Genomic DNA, 20,323 nt, shown 5'->3' on the forward strand with positions numbered 1-20,323 from the left:
GAACGGCAATCTACCTATGTAAACAAGGCAGATTGCTGTTCTGTCAGTAAGGAAGGAATTGATCCTGTATTCCTGCAAAGCAAGGACACAGATCTATGCCTCCCCGTAGTAAAATCACCTCCCACACTAAAGTAAAATACTGGCTAGGCACACAGTTAACCCTTTGATTGACTCTGATGTTACCCCTTCCCAACCAGTGTCTTTAGTACAGTGACAGTGCATATTTTTTAGTACCGATCACTGTGTTAGTATCACTGGTCCACAAAAAAGTGTCAGAAGTGTCAGTGTCCAATTTGTCTGCCTTAATATCGCAGTCCTGCTATAAGTCGCTGATTGCCGCCATTACTAGTAAAAAAAATTAAAAATTTAAATTGCATAAAAATATCCCATAGAAAGCAGATGTGGCCTTTCTCCAGGAGACGCACTTTAAAACGGGGTCTACACCGAAATTTTCCAATGCCCGCTTTCCTACCGCATTCCATGCCACTAACCACACGGCAAAAACCAAAGGGGTGTCCATCCTGATAGCGAAACACTGCCCATTCCACCTTAAGGATACTTGTATTGACAAGGAAGCGCGATTCCTTTTTGTTAAAGGCACGCTTTACGGCAAACCTGTCACCTTTGCCAATATCTATGCACCCAATGCTGGTCAAGTCCCGTTTTTCAGTGCGACTCTTCGAGAACTAGCCGAATTTCAGGAGGGTATGTTATTTTTGGGAGGGGATTTCAATGTCCCTCTGAACCCTTCCCTCGACACGTCTAATGGGGCTTCCTCTGTACCTTACATTGCACTTAAGACAATTAAGAAGCGACTGCGTGATCTAGCAGTGCACGATTCTTGGAGAACGTTAAACCCCAATGTCAAAGACTTCACATTTTATTCGTCCCCTCGTAATAAGTACTCCAGAATAGATTACATGTTTATTTCACAAGCTGACCTGCCCTCAATACGTGCCACTTCGATCCATCCCATGTATTTTTCAGATCATAATCCGATCTCACTGACTGTAGACATAGCACATTCTATCCCCAATAGATCCTCTATATGGAGACTGGATCCATCACTTCTTACGGACGAAACTGTCACCACTAACATAACTCAACGACTGAATCTATACTTTCAAGAAAATTCCTCTCCAGAGGTCTCCCCTATGGTGCTTTGGGAAGCACATAAAAGCACTATAAGGGGAGAACTTATGGCAATTGCGTCCAAAAGGAAAAGAGATAGAATTACACACATCTCTAATCTATCTAAGCGGATACACGTGTTGGAAACTGCCCATAAAAATTCTCTAGCATTAGCAGCCCTTCCAGAGTTACTTCAGGCCCGCAGGGAGCTTCTAGAGACGCTAAATGTTCAGATAAGACGAAACTATGCCCTCGCACATAAAACCTTTTACGAGTATGGCAACAAGGCTGGTAAATACCTAGCCAGGGCTCTCAGAAAGAAAAAAGCAGATATGACCATTCATTCTATAGTTGACCCTCAAGGTAAGAAACTATCGGCTAACGATCAAATTGCAAACCAATTTGTACATTACTACTCCCAACTATATAATCTATGCCCTAATGCTCCCCCCACACAGGTTACTTCTCGTCTGCATTTGATTGAAGACTTCCTTGCTTCTTACGCCCCCGACCCTCTGTCTGAGGACGCTGCATTGGATCTGGAACGACCCTTATCTTCAACGGAACTGGATACAGTTCTCAAACAATTGAAACCTGGAAAAAGCCCGGGTCCGGACGGGCTGACGACGGGGTATTACAAGACTTTTATAGATTCCCTTAAACCACACTTTTTGAAAGCATTCAACTCGCTAGCTTCTGGTTCTTCCCCTCCTAGAGATCTACTAACAGCCCACATTTCCGTAATCCTCAAACCGAATAAAGATCCTTCCCTAGTGACTAATTATAGGCCCATTTCCTTACTAAATGTGGACCTTAAAATCTACGCTAAAATACTTGCTAACCGTCTCTTGCCTCTTCTGCCTGACCTGGTCTCCTTAGATCAAGTAGGATTTATCCCAGGCAGAGAGGCAAGAGACAATACAACCAAAGCTATCAATATTCACCATTGGCTCTCATGTTCCCAACAACAAGGCTTCTTTCTGTCCCTTGATGCGGAGAAGGCGTTTGACAGGGTGGCCTGGGACTATATGTCGGCAGTTCTCAAAAAGATAGGTTTACGTGATCGCATGCTTCAATATATCTTAGCCCTTTACTCAGTCCCAACCGCGAGGGTGCGTGTTAATGGCGCCCTGTCGAGCGCCTTCTCCGTATCAAATGGCACGCGCCAAGGATGTCCCCTTTCCCCCCTGATATTCGTATTGACTCTTGAACCGATGCTTCAACGACTTCGAGCCAATCCTGACATTAAAGGAGTCACAATAGCAGACACCACATATAAACTTGCCGCCTTTGCGGACGACATCCTTCTTTTCCTGACAGAACCCCACACGTCACTTCCCAACCTACTCGCAGATTTTGTCACTTTTAAGACCATGTCTAACCTCCAGATTAACTTTACTAAGTCAGAAGCCCTGAATGTCTCTTTGCACCCAGTTGATCTCTCAAGGTGCAAAGCAAATTCCCCTTTTAGATGGGTAAATGACGCCATCACTTATCTAGGAATCAAACTCCCGACCCGCCTGTCCAACCTATACTCATACAATTACATCCCCCTGCTCCAAAACATTCAGAAGGATCTTAAAGCTTGGTCGTCTGGAATGTTTTCCTGGTTTGGCAGGGCGGCCATACTGCAGATGAACATCCTCCCACGCTTGCTTTATATTTTTCAGACTATCCCCATTCAAGTTCCCCCGACATTTTTTGCCACTTACAGGGCTGCCATCAGTCAATTCCTGTGGGGTAAACAACGCCCCAGACTCAGCCTTGAGAGACTCTCCCTACCCAAATTGAAAGGTGGTATAGGATTGCCAGGCGTAACCAAATATCATTGGGCTTGCCAACTAATACGTATCATTGATTGGAATGTACACAGGCGTTCGAAAGCTTGGACTAACATAGAACAGGTATTTGCTCGACTCCCGCTAGGTTCACTACCTTGGTTGGCCCCAACTCATACCCCCCAACCTTGTACGCAGCACCCGCTCATAGGAAGTACTTTAAAAACATTTCAGAAGGCATGTAGACTTCATCGTCTCTCCTCGATGCAGAGCCCCCTGACCCCAATCAGACAAAATCCGGACTTCCCGATAGGTCTATCTCCCCTCTTTATGAATGAATTCTGGCCTTTTACTGAGTTTCAGGCTCGACACTTTTTTACTAATGGGAAGTTTCTGAATCTCTCTGATATACCCTCGAGAAATCCGGATCTACCTTTCCCTCTCTGGACGTATTTCCAACTGAGACACTTTCTTAATGATCCCCACAAACGTGATGACTTCTCTAGACCACTTTCCCCATTTGAGATCTTATGCTCACAAACGGAACAGCAGAGACACCTAGTCTCCAGCGTCTACCCCCTGCTATTCTCGACTCATGACCCTAAATCCAACATAGCCACCCAAAGTTGGGAGAGAGACCTCTCCATCAATCTTTCCTCTGCAGATTGGGAAAACATTTATACTCTTATCCACAAGGGTTCCATCAATGTGACGGCCCAGGAAAACGGCTTCAAAATCTTCTCTAAATGGTACAAAACCCCAACTAAGTTGAACAAGATCTCCCCATCCATCCCTCCCACTTGTTGGAGATGTTGTGAAGGTATTGGTTCAATGTTGCACATTTGGTGGTCATGCCCCAAAATCCAACCCTTCTGGAAAACAGTCCACAAAATTACTTCTGATGTTACGACTTATCATATTGACTTTTCTCCAGCCCAAATGCTACTACATTATTCTTCCATTCCCTTCCGACATTATCACCGCTCACTCGCTTTACACCTAATTAATGCGGCAAAGATGTGCATCCCTACATTCTGGAAATCTACAAAAACTCCCACGACAGCTGATTGGTTTCGGCGCATTTCCAGAATTGCTGAGATGGAGGAGCTCATTCATCAATCTAAAGATACAGCTAACAAATATAGGAATGTTTGGTCCTGTTGGACTCATTTTAAACTGTCCAATGAATATAAACTTTTGCTCACAGATGGCGAGGCGTAGTTCCCAGAACCAAATTATAGGTGAGCCATACTCCCCTTATCCTCTTTAGGCAAGATTGAATCCTTTTAGCCCCTCCCCGCTTATTGAACCAAACATTTCTTAGATGTGTAGGTGAGGAACATACCGTCCCTTCGTAGGTATTTCTTATACCCTTCTCACTCCCCTCTCCTCCCCTTTATGGGACTTTGTTTTTCTTTTTATTATTTCTTTTTCCCCGGTTTTTCCTGCACCCCCTTTACCCTTTATGGGCTGAGTTACTGTTTTCTTTTTAGATGTCTCTTAAAGAGGGATCGCTAGAGGTCCGTGACCGCATCCCTCCATCTCTCTTGGTGTTACTGAAATGATTAAGTGACTTCGACTTCCTTTTACTTTTTCTGTTGTGTCAGTATGTTTCTAGACGCTTTTGTTTGTTTATGTTATAGGCAGAAGCTATAATATGTCCACAGGTATGGCGCATGCCTATATTTATTATACCCTGCCTTTGTTCGTAGTGGTTCACTGTTAGACTTATTCAGATAGCAGATCGACTAAGCTTTATTGTTTCATAACTTCTTTACCTGTGTTGATGTTGGTCATAAGATGTTTATATATTAAGTGCTTTCTTCTATCGCACTGTGATTACGCTTTCTGTATTACAATGTAATGACCTTGTTTTACGTATACTGTATGCTGACTGTTTGTTTCCAATAAACCTTTTCACTGGAAAAAAAAAAAAATATATCCCATAGTTTGTAGGTGCTATACCTTTTGCACAAACCAATCCAATATACGCTTATTGGGATTTTTTTTTTACCAAAAATACTTAGCAGCATACCTATTGACCTAAATTGATTAAAGAAATTATATTTTTTACATTTTGTTATTGGACATGTTTTATAGCAGAAGGTAAAAAATATTGTTTTTAAAAAAAAGTTTACGCTCTTTTTTTGTTTATAGCGCAAAAAATAAAAACCACAGTGGTGATCAAATACCACCAAAAGAAAGCTCTATTTGTGTTAAAAAAGGGACATACATTTTATTTGGGTACAGCATTGCATGACCGTGCAATTGTCATGTAAAATAACGCAGTTCTGTGTCACAAAAAATTGCCTGGTCGGGAACTGGGGGTGGGGGGGTAGACTACCGGAGGGTAAGTGCTTTATCGCTTTTATAGTCATATATCTGGATTTTCCCCAACCCTGGTATTATGTAGGTGGGTCTGAACAAATATTGACTTCTGAATTAAAGGAGTTGTAAAAAGGCAGAAGGTTTTTTATCTTAATGCATTCTATGCATTAAGATAAAAAAAACCTGTGTGTAGCAGCCTCCCTAGCACTGGCTAATTACTTTACTGAGCTCCTTCTCTCTCCAGCGATGTCCACAATCCCTTCTAGCAATGGTGCTATTGGCTCCCGTGGCTGTCAATCAAAGGCAGTCAGCAAATCAAGGGAGAGAGGGGGTGGGGTCAGGTCAGTGTAAAAGAATGTATAAACAACTGACTCCATCTTAGATTCTCCTCCATTTTACATAAAGTATAAATGAACTTTTTGTGTGTGTGAGTTTTGCCATAATCAGCTTAAAAGTTTGCATAGAACCACACCCTGTGAGATATTGTGGTTAAGCCGGATCTGTGTCAGCAAATCACCAGCTATTTCTTGTTATCTAGTCAAGCAGCCTAATACCGACCATACAAGGTTCGAATTTCGAAAGAATTTTCTTTCGAAAATCGTGTCTAAGAATTTTCGCACCATTAGTGGGCTGCAGCAACAGCCAATTTTCGTGCGGAAATCAAATTTGAGGAATCGGACACGTTGGAAATTTTTTGAAAAACTGATGATTTTCTAATCAATGATGGGAGAATCTTGCGAGAAATGTAATAAGAAAATAAAATTTACCGAGAGAAAAGAAGATTCCGGGCCACAAAAATTATTTTCTGTAGCAACATGAGGTGAAACTGAAGGCTTGGTTGGCCAAATTTCGAAAATCAATGGTGGCATCATCGGATCACAAAAAAAAACGAACGTTCTGGTTTTGAAAAGAAAATTTGTTCGAAATTCTACCATGTATGGCCTTCATAAGACATGTATTTTTACTGGTGTATATATAATATTGTTATATTTAATAAAGACAGAGATCTTATGAACACAGACTCAAGCCTGTTTCCTGTGTTTCATTTGGTCTCTCACGGATCCAAGGGTTCCGGTGGTCAGCCTGCATAAACCATGGTGGTCATCAAGGTGTATAATTCCTTTCAGTCGGGGGACCATGTCTGTATGGACACACGTAGCTCTGACTCGGCTTGAGTGCCCCCATGGCAGGCTGCTGGCTGAGGGGGCACTCAAAGAGGGGAGGGGAGCAGCAAAGAGGGACCTGAGAAGAGGAAGATCTAGGCTACTCTGTGCAAAACCAACTGTACAGAGGAGATACGTATAACATGTTTGCTATTTAAAAAATATAAAATGAGCCTTTACAATCACTTTAAGGTTGGCGTGAGCTACAACTGCACAACTGGCAGCCCCAATCATGTTAGAAACATTTTTGCTATGCTGTACAATGACAATTACTAAAATGTAAAAAAAAAATACAGAACCAGAAAATTATAAAATACAAAAAGGGACAAAAATAAAATATAACACATAAAATGAAGAATGCAATGTATAAGTAGAAATGTGAACTCGTACACTTGTTTTTTTAACTGTATGATTGCATTAGTTCACCCAAAGCGAATGTGTTATTTTTACATATTTGGCTTTTTCTTTTTTTTTTTACTTTGGCACGATTTCAGTGTGATTATTGTAGGCTTTGTCTATTTTTTGAGGATGAAGCCAAACTTGTTCTTGAAGTTTTTGCAAAGCAGTTGCTTAGCAACACCATCTTCCTGCGGCAGCGGTGTCACTCCTGCTAAAAAGTGGTTTATATTCCATAAACTGAACTCTCAAGACTGGAAAGAAATGATGTGAACTTCTCTAGCAAGCAGATCAATTGTCAGACACTTGATTAAAATGTTTTATATTTGGTACAGCAACACACAAATAAATGATAAACACTTCAAGTATTTTTCTTTTTTTTTTTTCTTTTTTATGTTCTCACTAAATGTAGCAGGGAATCATAGAGAGGCTCTTGAACAAATGAATGTGGCATAGCATATGCAGAATGTAATCAGGGTTGTAGAAGGTAATAAATTGGTGGGTTTTATGATAGAACCATGAAACATCAATCTTTCTCCGCAGTGCCCTCCGGGACTTAGCCCTATGAAGGACCAATCAGGATGCTACAATCGCCAGATGGGGGTTGACTGTTCGGATGGTTTTAATGGTGGCTGTGAACAGCTCTGCCTTCAGAAGGAAGTTCCTTTTCCAGACGATCCAGAAATGTACAATATTCTCATGATTTGCGGGTAAGAGCTATAAACCATGCTAATATTTACCCATGATGTCTTGCCCTGTAGACTATATTGAAGTACAAATACCTTATCTCAACACAGTGTTTTTCAACCGTTTTTCAGTCAAGGCACCCTTTAGAACTGTGCACAATCCCAGGGCACACCAGTCTGAGGGCTTATTCACACCAGGAGGTGCATCTGAGCACGTGATTTTTTGCGTGTCGCATTTTGTTAATGGATACAAACATACACACATTTGCTAGATTCATGGGAAGTCATTAATAACAGTTCCCACATGTGACTGCAAAAGGCAGCACATTTTTGTGCAGTACAGGAAAATGTGCGATTTTGCATGCATTACCTCACTGTACCTGGTGTGAACAAGCCCTAAAATGTAGTATGTGAAGCAAAGTTCAGTGATTTTAGGTTGTAACTCCTCCAAAATCCCCCTTCTAGCACAAATCCCTCCTCCTAGCACAACTTTCTATAGATAAAGTTGATCCTGGGAAAATCGGATTGCCTCTCTGGGGATCAGGAAGGAAATTTGTCCCCTGCTGTAGCAAATTGGATCATGCTTTGCTCTATTTTTTTTTTTTTGCATTCCTCTGGATTGACTGTGGGTGAAGGATTGTGTATATGGGATTGTCTGATTTTTTTATTCTTTTTTTTTTTGAACTAGATGGACTAATGTCTTTTTTCAACCTGACTAACTATGTAACTATGTAACCCAGTGGTCGTGTGTCCATTGAGGGGGCACGAGCGCTGCCCCCTCTCTTCAGCCACCCCCTCTATGACTGATGGATAGATTCATGCATAGCATGAATCTATACATGGCCGCCGCCACCCCTTTTTCAGATGCTGGGTGCCTGAATTGCAGTGGGGGGGGGTGTGTATTTTTGAAGCACCTGATTAGAGCCATAGTCTCTAATAGGCTTCAAAGAAAGTGAACTTGGAGCGCAAAGCATTGTGCTCGCAGTCCACCTATGTGTGTTAGAAAAGCAAATGAATATACTGATATCTGATACCCATCACCTGATTGGCTTAAGGGCAGGCGCTACAATTGGACTCCTATTAGGAGGAAGGGATGAGACGTATGGAGGGCAGAGGAGCTGCTGTCTGAGCTGCTGTAAGGTCCCAACGCTCGCCCCTGTCACCTGCTGCCTGACCCGCCACCAAGATAGGGTAAGTGCCGGGCAGACGGAGAGTGGGCAGGGGTGGTCACAGTGGCAACTTTTGATGGGCACAATGGCTGTGTGTGATGGCACAGTGGCTACGTTTGATGGGCTCAGTGGCTGCATTTGATGGGCACAGTGGCTGCGTTTGATGGACACAGTGACTGCGTTTGATGGGCACAGTAAGGCTGCAATTGATTTTTTTTCAGAATTTTTCAGTTTGTTTGCTCCCCAAAAAAAATTTCAGCACCAGCCACCTCTGATGTAACCCCCTACCTCCCAAATTCCTCCTGCTAGCACAAACCCCCTCAGATTCTTACTCCTAGCAAAAATCCCTGACCAAATCCACCTCTTAGCACAAACCCCCTCAAAATTGTCTCCTAACACAAACCCCCCCCCCCCCCCCAGAATCCCAGCACAATCCCCTCAAATCCCCCCCCCCCCCCCATCTCCCCACCTAGCACAAAAGTGAGCTGTGCTAGGTGTACTATTGCCGACAAAGCAGAAAGCTGTAGTGCCACCCTGACATGTCCTTAACAACCAATGATGTCATCGGTTGCTAGAATGCAGGCAGGTGGCCCACAGGGCTTTCTGTTTTGCCAGCACTAGTACACATAGCTACAGGGAGGAGGAGAGAGCCATGTGGGATGTGCTCTTTCTCTCCTCGCAGAGTCGCACTGCACTGGAGGTAACACAGAGAAGCACTTAGACTGGGATGTATCCACGGCACCCCTGAGGACTCTTTGCGAAACCCCAGTTGAAAAATCCTGTCTTTGCATATTAATCCCACACATTACTTTAAGGCAAACATCACTTACTGATAATAACATCTGAGTTGCCCACAGCCACCAATCAGATTAGTGCTTGCAGAGTAAAAGTCTGACTGGCAGTTTTGAGCATCATATTAGCACAAATTGATGATGTTGTGTTTAACCAGTCCTCTATACCAGTGTTTCTCAGCTCCAGTCCTCAAGGCGCACCAACCGGTCATGTTTTCAGGATTTCCACTATTTTGCACAGGTGATTTGATCAGTTTCACTGCCTTAGTAATTACCACAGCCATTTTATCTGAGGTTAATAATGAAAACATGACCTGTTGGTGCGCCTTGAGGACTGGAGTTGAGAAACACTGCTCTATACATACAATGTGATTAGGTAATTAGTGCTATTAGTAATCAGGGGGCATCTCAACAGATGCTTAGTGGTTTAAGCCTGTGCCTAGTTCAATATTATCAGTCCAAAGTTTTGTCATCACAAATCCAAAACTGCACAAAGTTTTGGGCAACGTTAACTCTTCATCAGGTTTTTTGATCGATTATATGGAGCAAGTTACCTACTGAAATACTAGTGTTCAAGTGCCAATTCTCTTACCCAAATCAAGAAGCCCAACAACCTATGGTTGGCTATAAAAATCCAGCCCCAATAGATGAGCACCATACCTAAAGGCAAACATCAATCTCACTATTGCCACATACCCCTAAAGAAGCCAGTAAGTACACACGGTGCACTTTATCCCTGACAACCAGGGACACTATGCAACTCACTTTCAGGCATAGCAGCATAAAAAGAGAAAGTGTCGGCAGAGAAAGACCAACCAGTCTCTTCCTATTTTTATTAAGGATGATAAAAGTCACTTGCTGTTGATTAACTCACTACCCCTGTTGGAAGTCTCCAGCATCCATTATTCTTTTGGTAAAATAATACTTTCTAGGGCTAGTTTTGAACTTTCATCCTGCGAGTTTGAAGCCAAGCCTATGTCTTATGCCGTGTACACACGGCCGGACTTTTCAACAGCAAAGGTCCGACGGAAAAAATCCATAGGACAATTCATCGTACCTTTGCTGTGGAAAAATCAGACAGACTTTAGATTTAGAACGTTTCAAATCTTCCCGACGGACTCGAGTCCGGACTAAAAATCTGTTCATCTGTATGCTAGTCCGATGGACGAAAACCAACACTAGGGTGGCTATTGGCTACTGACTATTAACTTCCTTATTCTAGTCTGATCATAGGTCATCATGGTCAAATTTGTCTGACTTTGGTGTGATTGTGTGTAGACAAGGCCAATTCGATGGAAGTCCATCGAAAGTCTGTCGAAAAGTCATACAGAATTGAGTCCGTCGAAAAGTCCGGTCATGTGTACATGACATTAGATCTCAGATTCATATTAAAATACCATAACCTTATTGAGTTTAAATGATGTTCCCTCATTTACTTCTTTCCTTCGGCAGGACCATATTACGTTCCTAGAGTCTCTCTTCGGTGAATAATAGGTACCGACAAGGACAGCAGCTTTTAACATTGGTGCTTCTGCAAAAGTACCATTCAAACACATAATTCTAGACTGAGAACCAATAAATGCTTTTTCTCACCAGTTTATTGGGCACTTGATATTTGATACAAGCTATACAGTATTTACAAGCTATATAGTAATTCCTCAATGGGGTTGGTTTACTGAAACTGGAGAGTGGGAAATCTGGTGCAGCTGTTCATGGTAGCCAATTAGCTTCTAACTTCAGCTTGTTAATCTTTGACCAAAAAAAAGTGGAAGCTGGTTTCTATGCAGAGCTTCATCGGATTTTGCACTTTCCAGTGTTAGTAAACCAACTCCAATGTGACAACATTGTATTGAGATATATACAATATTTTTGTCAATATATGTTTTATTGGTTCTCAGGCATATTTGGCAACTTGGTTCAGCAAGGGTCTTCCAAGAACCTAATGGCAAAGGCATGGGTGTCCGCAGGTAGGGGCAAGGGGGGTCAAGTGCCCCCCCTGGAATCAGGGATCGGATCTTAAATACAGCACAGTTGCATCGCTATTGGGGTAGGGCTCCATTCCTTCCCTATTGGCCATAACCGAGGACCAATCAAAGGAGATTAGAAGAGGAAAGCATCATGGGACATGGGACGTTACTTATCCTAGGGACTGTATTATGTCTGTAGTCTCTGACCATGATAATATGATAATGACATTGTCGAAAAGGGGTCGTCTATGGGTGACCCTAAAATGATGCCCCCCTCTGAAAAAAGTTCTGCGGACGCCCATGGGCACAGGTGTGTGAGTGTGATAGTTATAGCTATATAATCAAACAGAATGTTTGAGAAGACATTTGTTCAATACAATCTAGTCTAACTTTAGAAAGTGACATTGAACAATGTAAAGTGATTTGAATATTGACAGCACAATTGGTAGTCTAAGCCCTTGTACACACGATCGGAGATTCCGACGGAATGTGTCCGATCGGAGTGTTTTGTCGGATATTCCGACTGTGTGTGGTATGCATCGGACTGTTTCCGTCGGAATATCCGCTGGACCAAATTTTCCAACTTGCCGGAAATATTTTCCGACAAAATGCTCTGATCGGACATACTCCGATCATGTGTAGAGAATTCCGATCGGACAAAGTGCCACGCATGCTCAGATCAAATTCCTACATCAAAGCTATTGGCTACTAGCCTGAACATAGTCCTGTCGTAACGAAATAACGTCATCACGTCAGATTTTCCGACAACTTCGTCCGACCGTGTGTATACAACAGTTTTGGACAAAATTCGTCGGACAAAATCAGACGGACAAAATCCTTCGGATTTGGTTGTCGGAATCTCCGACCGTGTGTACAAGGGCTAAGACTTTCTTTGTGTGAATTATTATACCTTAAAGGGGATTTCCACCCCCCCCCCCCCAAAAATATATTAATGTGCTTAAAAAGAATAAAAAAAAATTGAGAAAACATTTTTTTTTACTCACCTCTAATTACCTGTTGCTAGGGCGTCCCTTGTAGTCTTCCTCCTTCTGTGCCTGGGCTCCTGACGTCACTTCCCTCGGTGCAGGTAGGGAGATCTCCTCTCTCCCCTCCCTCTTGTCAATCATCTGGGACATGTGACGGGTCCCAGATGATTGCGCGGGCAGTCACGGCGCGAGGCTCGCGCATGCACAGTGGGCCCACAGTTAAAATGCTGGCGCCGCCGAGCGTAGGGGGAGACGAGCAGGGCTTTGATCCCCCGCATTGCTGAACCCTGGGATAGGCTAGTGCCTGATTATTAAAAGTCAGCAGCTGCAGTATTTGTAGCTGCTGTGCTGACTTTTATTTAAATTTTTTAAAGCGGAACACCGCTTTAACAACAATACCTATTGTCTGAGGATGTTCATGGTGGACTGATTGGAATTACTAACTACTAAATACTAGTTTTCCTAGTTTGAATAATTACTATAGCTTCACCTTAGAGGTCCACAAATGACCAATGGCAGTTATATTTCTGTAATAATAGATTGTATTGTCTCTGTGCTACCTCTCAAGTAGACATGTGCATTCGTTTTCGTCCGAACGCATTTTCGTCCGAATTTCAGCTATTTTCGTTTTCGTTTTGACAAACGATAATGAAAGCACAAAATCCGAAAAACGAAAGATCCGACATAAATAAATGCTTTATTTTCGTTCGTTTTCGTTGTTACAACAGTTCGATATAGAATAGGAGATTGGGTCCTGCCCCAGGGGACATGTATCAATGCAAAAAAAAGTTTTAAAAACGGCCGTTTTTTCGGGAGCAGTGATTTTAATAATGATTAAAGTGAAACAATAAAAGTGTAATATTCCTTTAAATTTCGTAGGGGGGGGGGGGTTGTCTATAGTATGCCTGTGAAGGGGCGCATGTTTCCCGTGCTTAGAATTGTCCCTGCACAAAGTGTCATTTATGCAGGAAAAAAAGTCCTTTAAAATCACTCGCAGCTATAATGAATTGTCGGCTCAGTAATACAGAGAACACTCATTGAAAGTCATTGATAAAAAAATAAATAAAAAAATAAATAAAAAAGTGTGGGGGTCCCCCAAATTCAATTACCAGGCCCTTCAGGTCTGGTATGGATATTAAGGGGAACCCTGCCTCAAATTTAAGAAAAAATTTGACGTGGGGTTCCCCCTAAATATCCACAACCAGACCCTTCAGGTCTGGTATGGATATTAAGGGGAACCCCGCATCAAATTTAAAAAAAAATTGACGTGGGGTTCCCCCTAAAAATCCATACCAGACCCTTTATCCGAGCACGCAACCTGGCAGGCCGCAGGAAAAGAGGGGGGGACGAGAGAGCGGCCCCCCCCTCCCTCCTGAACCGTACCAGGCCACATGCCCTCAACATTGGGAGGATGATTTGGGGGTCTGTGACCCCTCAAAGCACCTTGTCCCCATGTTGATGAGGACAAGGGCCTCATCCCCACAACCCTGGCCGGTGGTTGTGGAGGTCTGCGGGCGGGGGGCTTATCAGAATCTGGAAGCCCCCTTTAACAAGGGGACCTCCAGATCCCGCCCCCCCCTGTTTGAAATGGTAAGGGGGTACAAAAGTACCCCTACCATTTCACAAAGAAAGTGTAAAAAATGGTTAAATAAAACAAACACACTTTTGAAAAATTCCTTTATTAAAAAAAAAAAAAAATAAAAAAAAGATTCCAGCGGCGGTAATCCACTCTTGCTATCCAGCGACGGACAGTCATCTCTCCAGCGATGTCTCATCTCATCCAGCGCAGCGATCCATCCTTCTTCTGTCTCCTCCACGGAGACACTGCAGGCATTCCGGCGGCTGACGTTTCTTATATACGGAGGGCGGGGCCACCCGTCACCTGACCCCGCCCCCCTCTGACGCAAGGGGAAACCCGGGGTTCCCTGTGACGTAGGGGTGACCCGCACCCCTCTGATGTAACACAGGCAGGTTTCTGTTACATCAGAGGGGGGGCGGGGTCACCCATACGTCACGGGGAACCCCGGGTTTCCCCTTGCGTCAGAGGGGGTGGGGTCAGGTGACGGGTGGCCCCGCCCTCCGTATATAAGAAACGTCAGCCCCCGGAATGCCTGTAGTGTCTCCGTGGAGGAGACAGAAGAAGGATGGATCGCTGCGCTGGATGAGATGAGACATCGCTGGAGAGATGACCGTCCGTCGCTGGATAGCAAGAGTGGATTACCGCCGCTGGAATCTTTTTTTTATTTTTTTATTTTTAATAAAGGAATTTTTCAAAAGTGTGTTTGTTTTATTTAACCATTTTTTACACTTTCTTTGTGAAATGGTAGGGGTACTTTTGTACCCCCTTACCATTTCAAACAGGGGGGGGGGGCGGGATCTGGGGGTCCCCTTGTTAAAGGGGGCTTCCAGATTCTGATAAGCCCCCCGCCCACAGACTTCCACAACCACCGGCCAGGGTTGTGGGGATGAGGCCCTTGTCCTCATCAACATGGGGACAAGGTGCTTTGAGGGGTCACAGACCCCCAAAGCATCCTCCCAATGTTGAGGGCATGTGGCCTGGTACGGTTCAGGAGGGAGGGGGGGCGCTCTCTCGTCCCCCCCTCTTTTCCTGCGGCCTGCCAGGTTGCGTGCTCGGATAAAGGGTCTGGTATGGATTTTTAGGGGGAACCCCACGTCAATTTTTTTTTTTATTTGACGCGGGGTTCCCCTTAATATCCATACCAGACCTGAAGGGTCTGGTTATGGATATTTAGGGGGAACCCCACTTCAAATTTTTTCTTAAATTTGAGGCAGGGTTCCCCTTAATATCCATACCAGACCTGAAGGGCCTGGTAATTGAATTTGGGGGACCCCCACGCTTTTTTATTTATTTATTTTTTTATCAATGACTTTCAATGAGTGTTCTCTGTATTACGGAGCCGACAATTCATTATAGCTGCGAGTGATTTTAAAGGACTTTTTTTCCTGCATAAATGACACTTTGTGCAGGGACAATTCTAAGCACGGGAAACATGCGCCCCTTCACAGGCATACTATAGACAACCCCCCCCCCCCCCTACGAAATTTAAAGGAATATTACACTTTTATTGTTTCACTTTAATCATTATTAAAATCACTGCTCCCGAAAAAACGGCCATTTTTAAAACTTTTTTTTGCATTGATCCATGTCCCCTGGGGCAGGACACGGGTCCCCAAACACTTTTTAGGACAGTAACTTGCAAATTAGCCTTTAAAATTAGCACTTTAGATTTTGAACGTTGGAGTCCCATAGACTTTAATAGGGTTCTAAAGTATGCTATATAGTTAGCTCCGTCAAATCTTCTTTATACATTGACAGACACCATAAGCCTTCCAAGACAGATTCGAACGTAATTCATGTGGATTTTCGGACGAATGCAATTTTTGAACGAAAACGAAATAAATAAAAACGACTTTCGGGAGTAACTAAATAAATTAAGTTTTCGGACGAAAACGAAATTCCGAAACGAAATATTTTACTCTGCACATGTCTACTCTCAAGTAATAAAAATAATACTTCATTAGTTTGGAGCCAGCCCCACTAAATTGTGATTCACACATAAAACTAGGATCAATAAATATGTACTAGTGCAGCACTCCCCTCAATCCACAAATAATATCTTTAGAAAACTGTAGACACATATTAAATTTGACAAGTATACCGTACATATGACAATTCATTTAAAAAAATACTTTCAATAAAACTGTTGACATTCATTTGGGATAACTAACACACATATAGTAATAAGCTGAAGAAAATATACATAACATACAGGCATACCCCACTTTTAAGTACAGAATGGGGTTTATTTACTAAAGCTGGAAAGTACAAAATCAGGCTCACTTCTGCATAGAAACCAAAGAGCTTCCAGGTTTTATTGCCAAAGCTTAATTGAACAAGCTGGGGTTAGAAGCTCATTGGTTTCTATGCAGAAGTGAGCCTGATTTTGCACTTTCCAGCTTTAGTAAAAAGACCCCATTGTGTACTTAAAAGTGGGATATGCCTGTAAACAACCCATATACACAGTATAATCAGTGTGCAAATGCACGAATCCACTCTGAAAGAACAATATGTGAAATAAGTGTATACTGTAAATATATATTCAGTAATGTGCACACTGCGATACATGCCCAATGCTATGTACTGTATCTTACTTTAACTTCTTTTTATTAATTTAACAAAGAATTACAAAGCACATTACATAATCATAAAATGCATCCTGTATTACAAATAACATTAGCATCTCAGACACAACAAAACATAAATACAATACCTTCCCGGTTCCATGCATCAGAGGGGGCGGGGTCACCAGGTGGCCCCGTCCTACGTTATATAAGACCTGTCAGAGGAAGAAAAGCATCACACAGTAGCGGCCCGAGAACGAAGAAGAGACTATGTGGAGGAAGATGCCGGACGAGAGCAAGAAGAAGAGGATCGGAGGAAGAAGAAGATGGAGGAAGAAACCGAAGGATGAAGAAAGGATGAAGGAAGAAGACCAGATGAAAGAAGACGAAAGAAGACTTTATTAAAGGAATTGTCAAAAACTGGCTCTTGTCATTTTTAACACTTTTGTCCCTTTTTTGGTGAAATGGTAGGCCCTTACCATTTCACGCAGGGGGGGAGGCTGGGATCTGGGGGTCCCCTTGTTAAAGGGGGCTTCCAGATTCCGATAAGCCCCCCACCCGCAGACCCCCACAACCACTGACCAGGGTTGTGGGGATAAGGCCCCTGTCCTCATCAAGATGGGGACAAGGTGCTTTGGGGGGGACCACAAAGCATCCTCCCAATGTTGAGGGCATGTGGCCTGGTACAGTTCAGGAGGGGGGGCTCTCTCTCGTCCCCCCGCTTTTCCTGTGGCCTGCCAGGTTGCGTGCTCAGATAAGGGTCTGGTATGGATTTTGAGGGGGACCCCCCACGCCATTTTTTTTTGGCGTGGGGTTCCCCTTAAAATCCATGCCAGACCTGAAGAGTCTGGTATGGATTTTGAGGGGGACCCCATGCCATTTTTCTTTTTTTTATGGCATGGGGTTCCCCTTAATATCCATACCAGACCTGATGGGCCTGGTATGCTCTTGGAGGGGAACCCATGCCGTTTTTTGTTTTTTTTATTAAAGTCACCTGGCCTGGGGCAACTTAAAGTTGTGTTGTAAGTCGCCCCAAGTCGCGCTGTGATTCACACTGAAGTCACATCCAAGTTGCCTCCCAAAGTCGTGCTGGAAGTTGTGTTGCTCCCGTGTGAATGGACTGTTAATGATACGGCGTGCGCTATTATCAATTGCACCGACATATTATGTGTTGCCCTTATGTGTGCTCTGGGTCTTACTCTCACTTGATAATTTATCTGGCGCACAAATGGAGGTATGCGCATTCATCTTATTAAATCCTATTAAATCAGCCCCTATGTTCAGAAAATGTGAACAAAACTTCCAGTATCTCCAAGTGATCAACCCCAAATTCTTCTACCTGTGTAGCTGAGCTCTCGCCTAAACGATGAATGACCTATAACATCCAGTTAGGCAATATTCCTAACTAATATCTCCAGCATCCACCTTAGGTAGTATGCGAAGCTCAAAATAAAATAGAAGACTCTATAGTGCTCTCTGCCTTTATCTTTATTATATAAAATTGGAAAGTGGTTAAAAACACTGAAATCAGATTCAATACAAGGCTGTGTGGAAGCTGCCTGTCATGGCTTTCCAAGAGCGTCAGCATTTATTCATTCGAGGATGCACAATGACGTCACTGCATGCCCAACTGGCACGTCACGTCCTTATTGGACTTCCTCAGAGGTAATGATCACTGTGTGAGACACTAGTATCATTTATTGCTCTTTAGAATGTAGATGAGATACAAAGTATTGGGTACAAATTACTTTGTGCAAATTTTATATACTATTTATACACACATATTTTGCATATTGATCTTTTGGGGTTCATTCATGCATCTGCACTCTGATTATACTGTGTATATGTGGTTTTGGATTGATTTTATTTCTGTATAATGTGGATATTTCTGGTGCTTAGTAAAAATACCGATATAAGCAGTCCTCACTATCCACAATTAAATGATACAAATCGACCACAGTCGTGCTTTATGTTTTCCATCCAAGTTTTGCAATAGTAACCCTAGTCCATCTCACTCCTGATTGTTAGTAATCTGGTGAACTGAGAACACCTCTTGCTTATCTGTTTTAAAGAAAATAGAAGTATTTCCAAAGGCTCAAATGTGAGGCTCCATAATGTCACTCACAGAGACACAGATTTATAAAATGGTCAGGGCTAAATTTAGAGAAATATCATAGGCACTAGTGAGATTCAATCCTGCCATACAAGTTTGAACTTAATAAGTTATTCACACCACTTATATTCAAGGACTAGGTCAGTCCTTCTTATATGTGATGAGCTCTCTGGAATAAGACTGTAGTGAATTGTACAGACAACTCAGATTAGAGTCTATCAAGGCAGATGATAGAAATCACAGGGCTCCCTGTACAGCTCACCCTGCACAGCCTACCCCCTCCTCTGTAAATATCAAATGATATTTTTGCTAAAATGGAACAGCTACAATGCTATGCTTTGCAGTCAAATTATACCGACATTGAACAAGACTCATTCAAGTGGCACAGAAGCATTATCTGCACCCCCACAGTGAGCGGTACCAATCCCTGTGTGTCCTCAGCAGCTGCCAGTGAGAGAGGAGTGAAATCGCCACCACTGCGGGCAAAGGGGCACACAGGGGTCCCAGACAAATGGTACTAGGACCTATACCCCTACAGTGCAGCTAGAGGGAGAAAGGAAAAGTAGAAGCATTGCAAAAGAGTCACAAGTGTTAGCAATAAGGTAGGCCCCACTTTAGAACTCATGAAGCCTGGGCCTAGTACAGGAGGGCTGGCTGTACTGCCTTATTAGTAGCCCCGGGGTCTATTGAACATACAGTTTGCTCATAAGTTTACATACCCTGTCAGAATTTATTATTTCTTGGCCATTTTTCAGAGAATATGAATGATAACACAAACTTTTCTTTCACTCATGATTAATGTTTGGCAGAAGCCATTTATTGTCAACAGAAACTACCCAAATGACCCTAATCAAAAGTTTACATACCCAAGTTCTTAATACCGTGTATTGCCCCCTTTAACATCAATGACAGCTTGAAGTCTTTTGTGGAATTTGTGGATGAGGCGCTTTATCTTCTCAGATGATAAAGCTGCCCATTCCTCTTGGCAAAAAGTCTCCAGTTCCTGTAAATTCTTGGGCTGTCTTGCATGAACTGCACATTTGAGATCTCCCCAGAGTGACTCAATGATATTGAGGTCAGGAGACTGCAATGGCTACTCCTGAACCTTTACTTTATTCTGCAGTAGCCAATGACAGGTCGACTTGGCCTTATGTTTTGGATCATTGTCATGTTGGAATGTCCAAGTATGTCCCATGCACAGCTTCCTGGCTGATGAATGCAAATGTTCCTCCAGTATACTGCATTCATCTTGCCATCAATTATTACTAGATTTCCTGTGCCTTTGTAGCTAACACATCCCCAAAACATCAGTGATTCACCTCCGTCTTTCACAGTAGGAATGGTATTCCTTGCATCATAGGCCTTGTTGATGCCTCTTCAAATGTAGCGTTTATGGTTGTGGCCAAAAAGCTAAATTTTGGTCTCATCACTCCAAAGGACGTTGTGCCAGAAGGTTTGGGGCTTGTCTCTGTGCTGTTTGACGTATTGTAAGTGGGACACTTCGTGAGCATTTGCGTAGTAATGGCTTTCTTCTGGCGGCTCCACCATGCAGCCCATCTTTCTTCAAGTTCCTGCTTATTGTGCATCTTGAAACAGCCACACCACATGTTTTCAGAGAGCCCTGTAGTTCACCTGAAGTTATTTTGGGGTTTTTCTTTGCATCCTGAACAAT

General features: G+C 43.0%; 1 protein-coding gene across 1 annotated transcript in view; it reads left to right on the forward strand.

The window, feature by feature from the left end:
* The window catches only part of ASTN1 (astrotactin 1), an 846,340-nt gene that overhangs the window by 663,437 nt on the left and 162,580 nt on the right, over positions 1-20,323 (forward strand). The window contains exon 12 of the mRNA XM_077453189.1: positions 7,340-7,506. Coding sequence (XP_077309315.1) covers positions 7,340-7,506 — 167 coding nt within the window. The remainder of the gene's footprint in view (positions 1-7,339; positions 7,507-20,323) is intronic.

Source organism: Lithobates pipiens, unplaced genomic scaffold (assembly GCF_037356315.1).
Source record: "Lithobates pipiens isolate NorthernLeopardFrog02 unplaced genomic scaffold, aLitPip1_a1.2 Scaffold_23, whole genome shotgun sequence".
Lineage (NCBI taxonomy): Eukaryota > Metazoa > Chordata > Amphibia > Anura > Ranidae > Lithobates > Lithobates pipiens.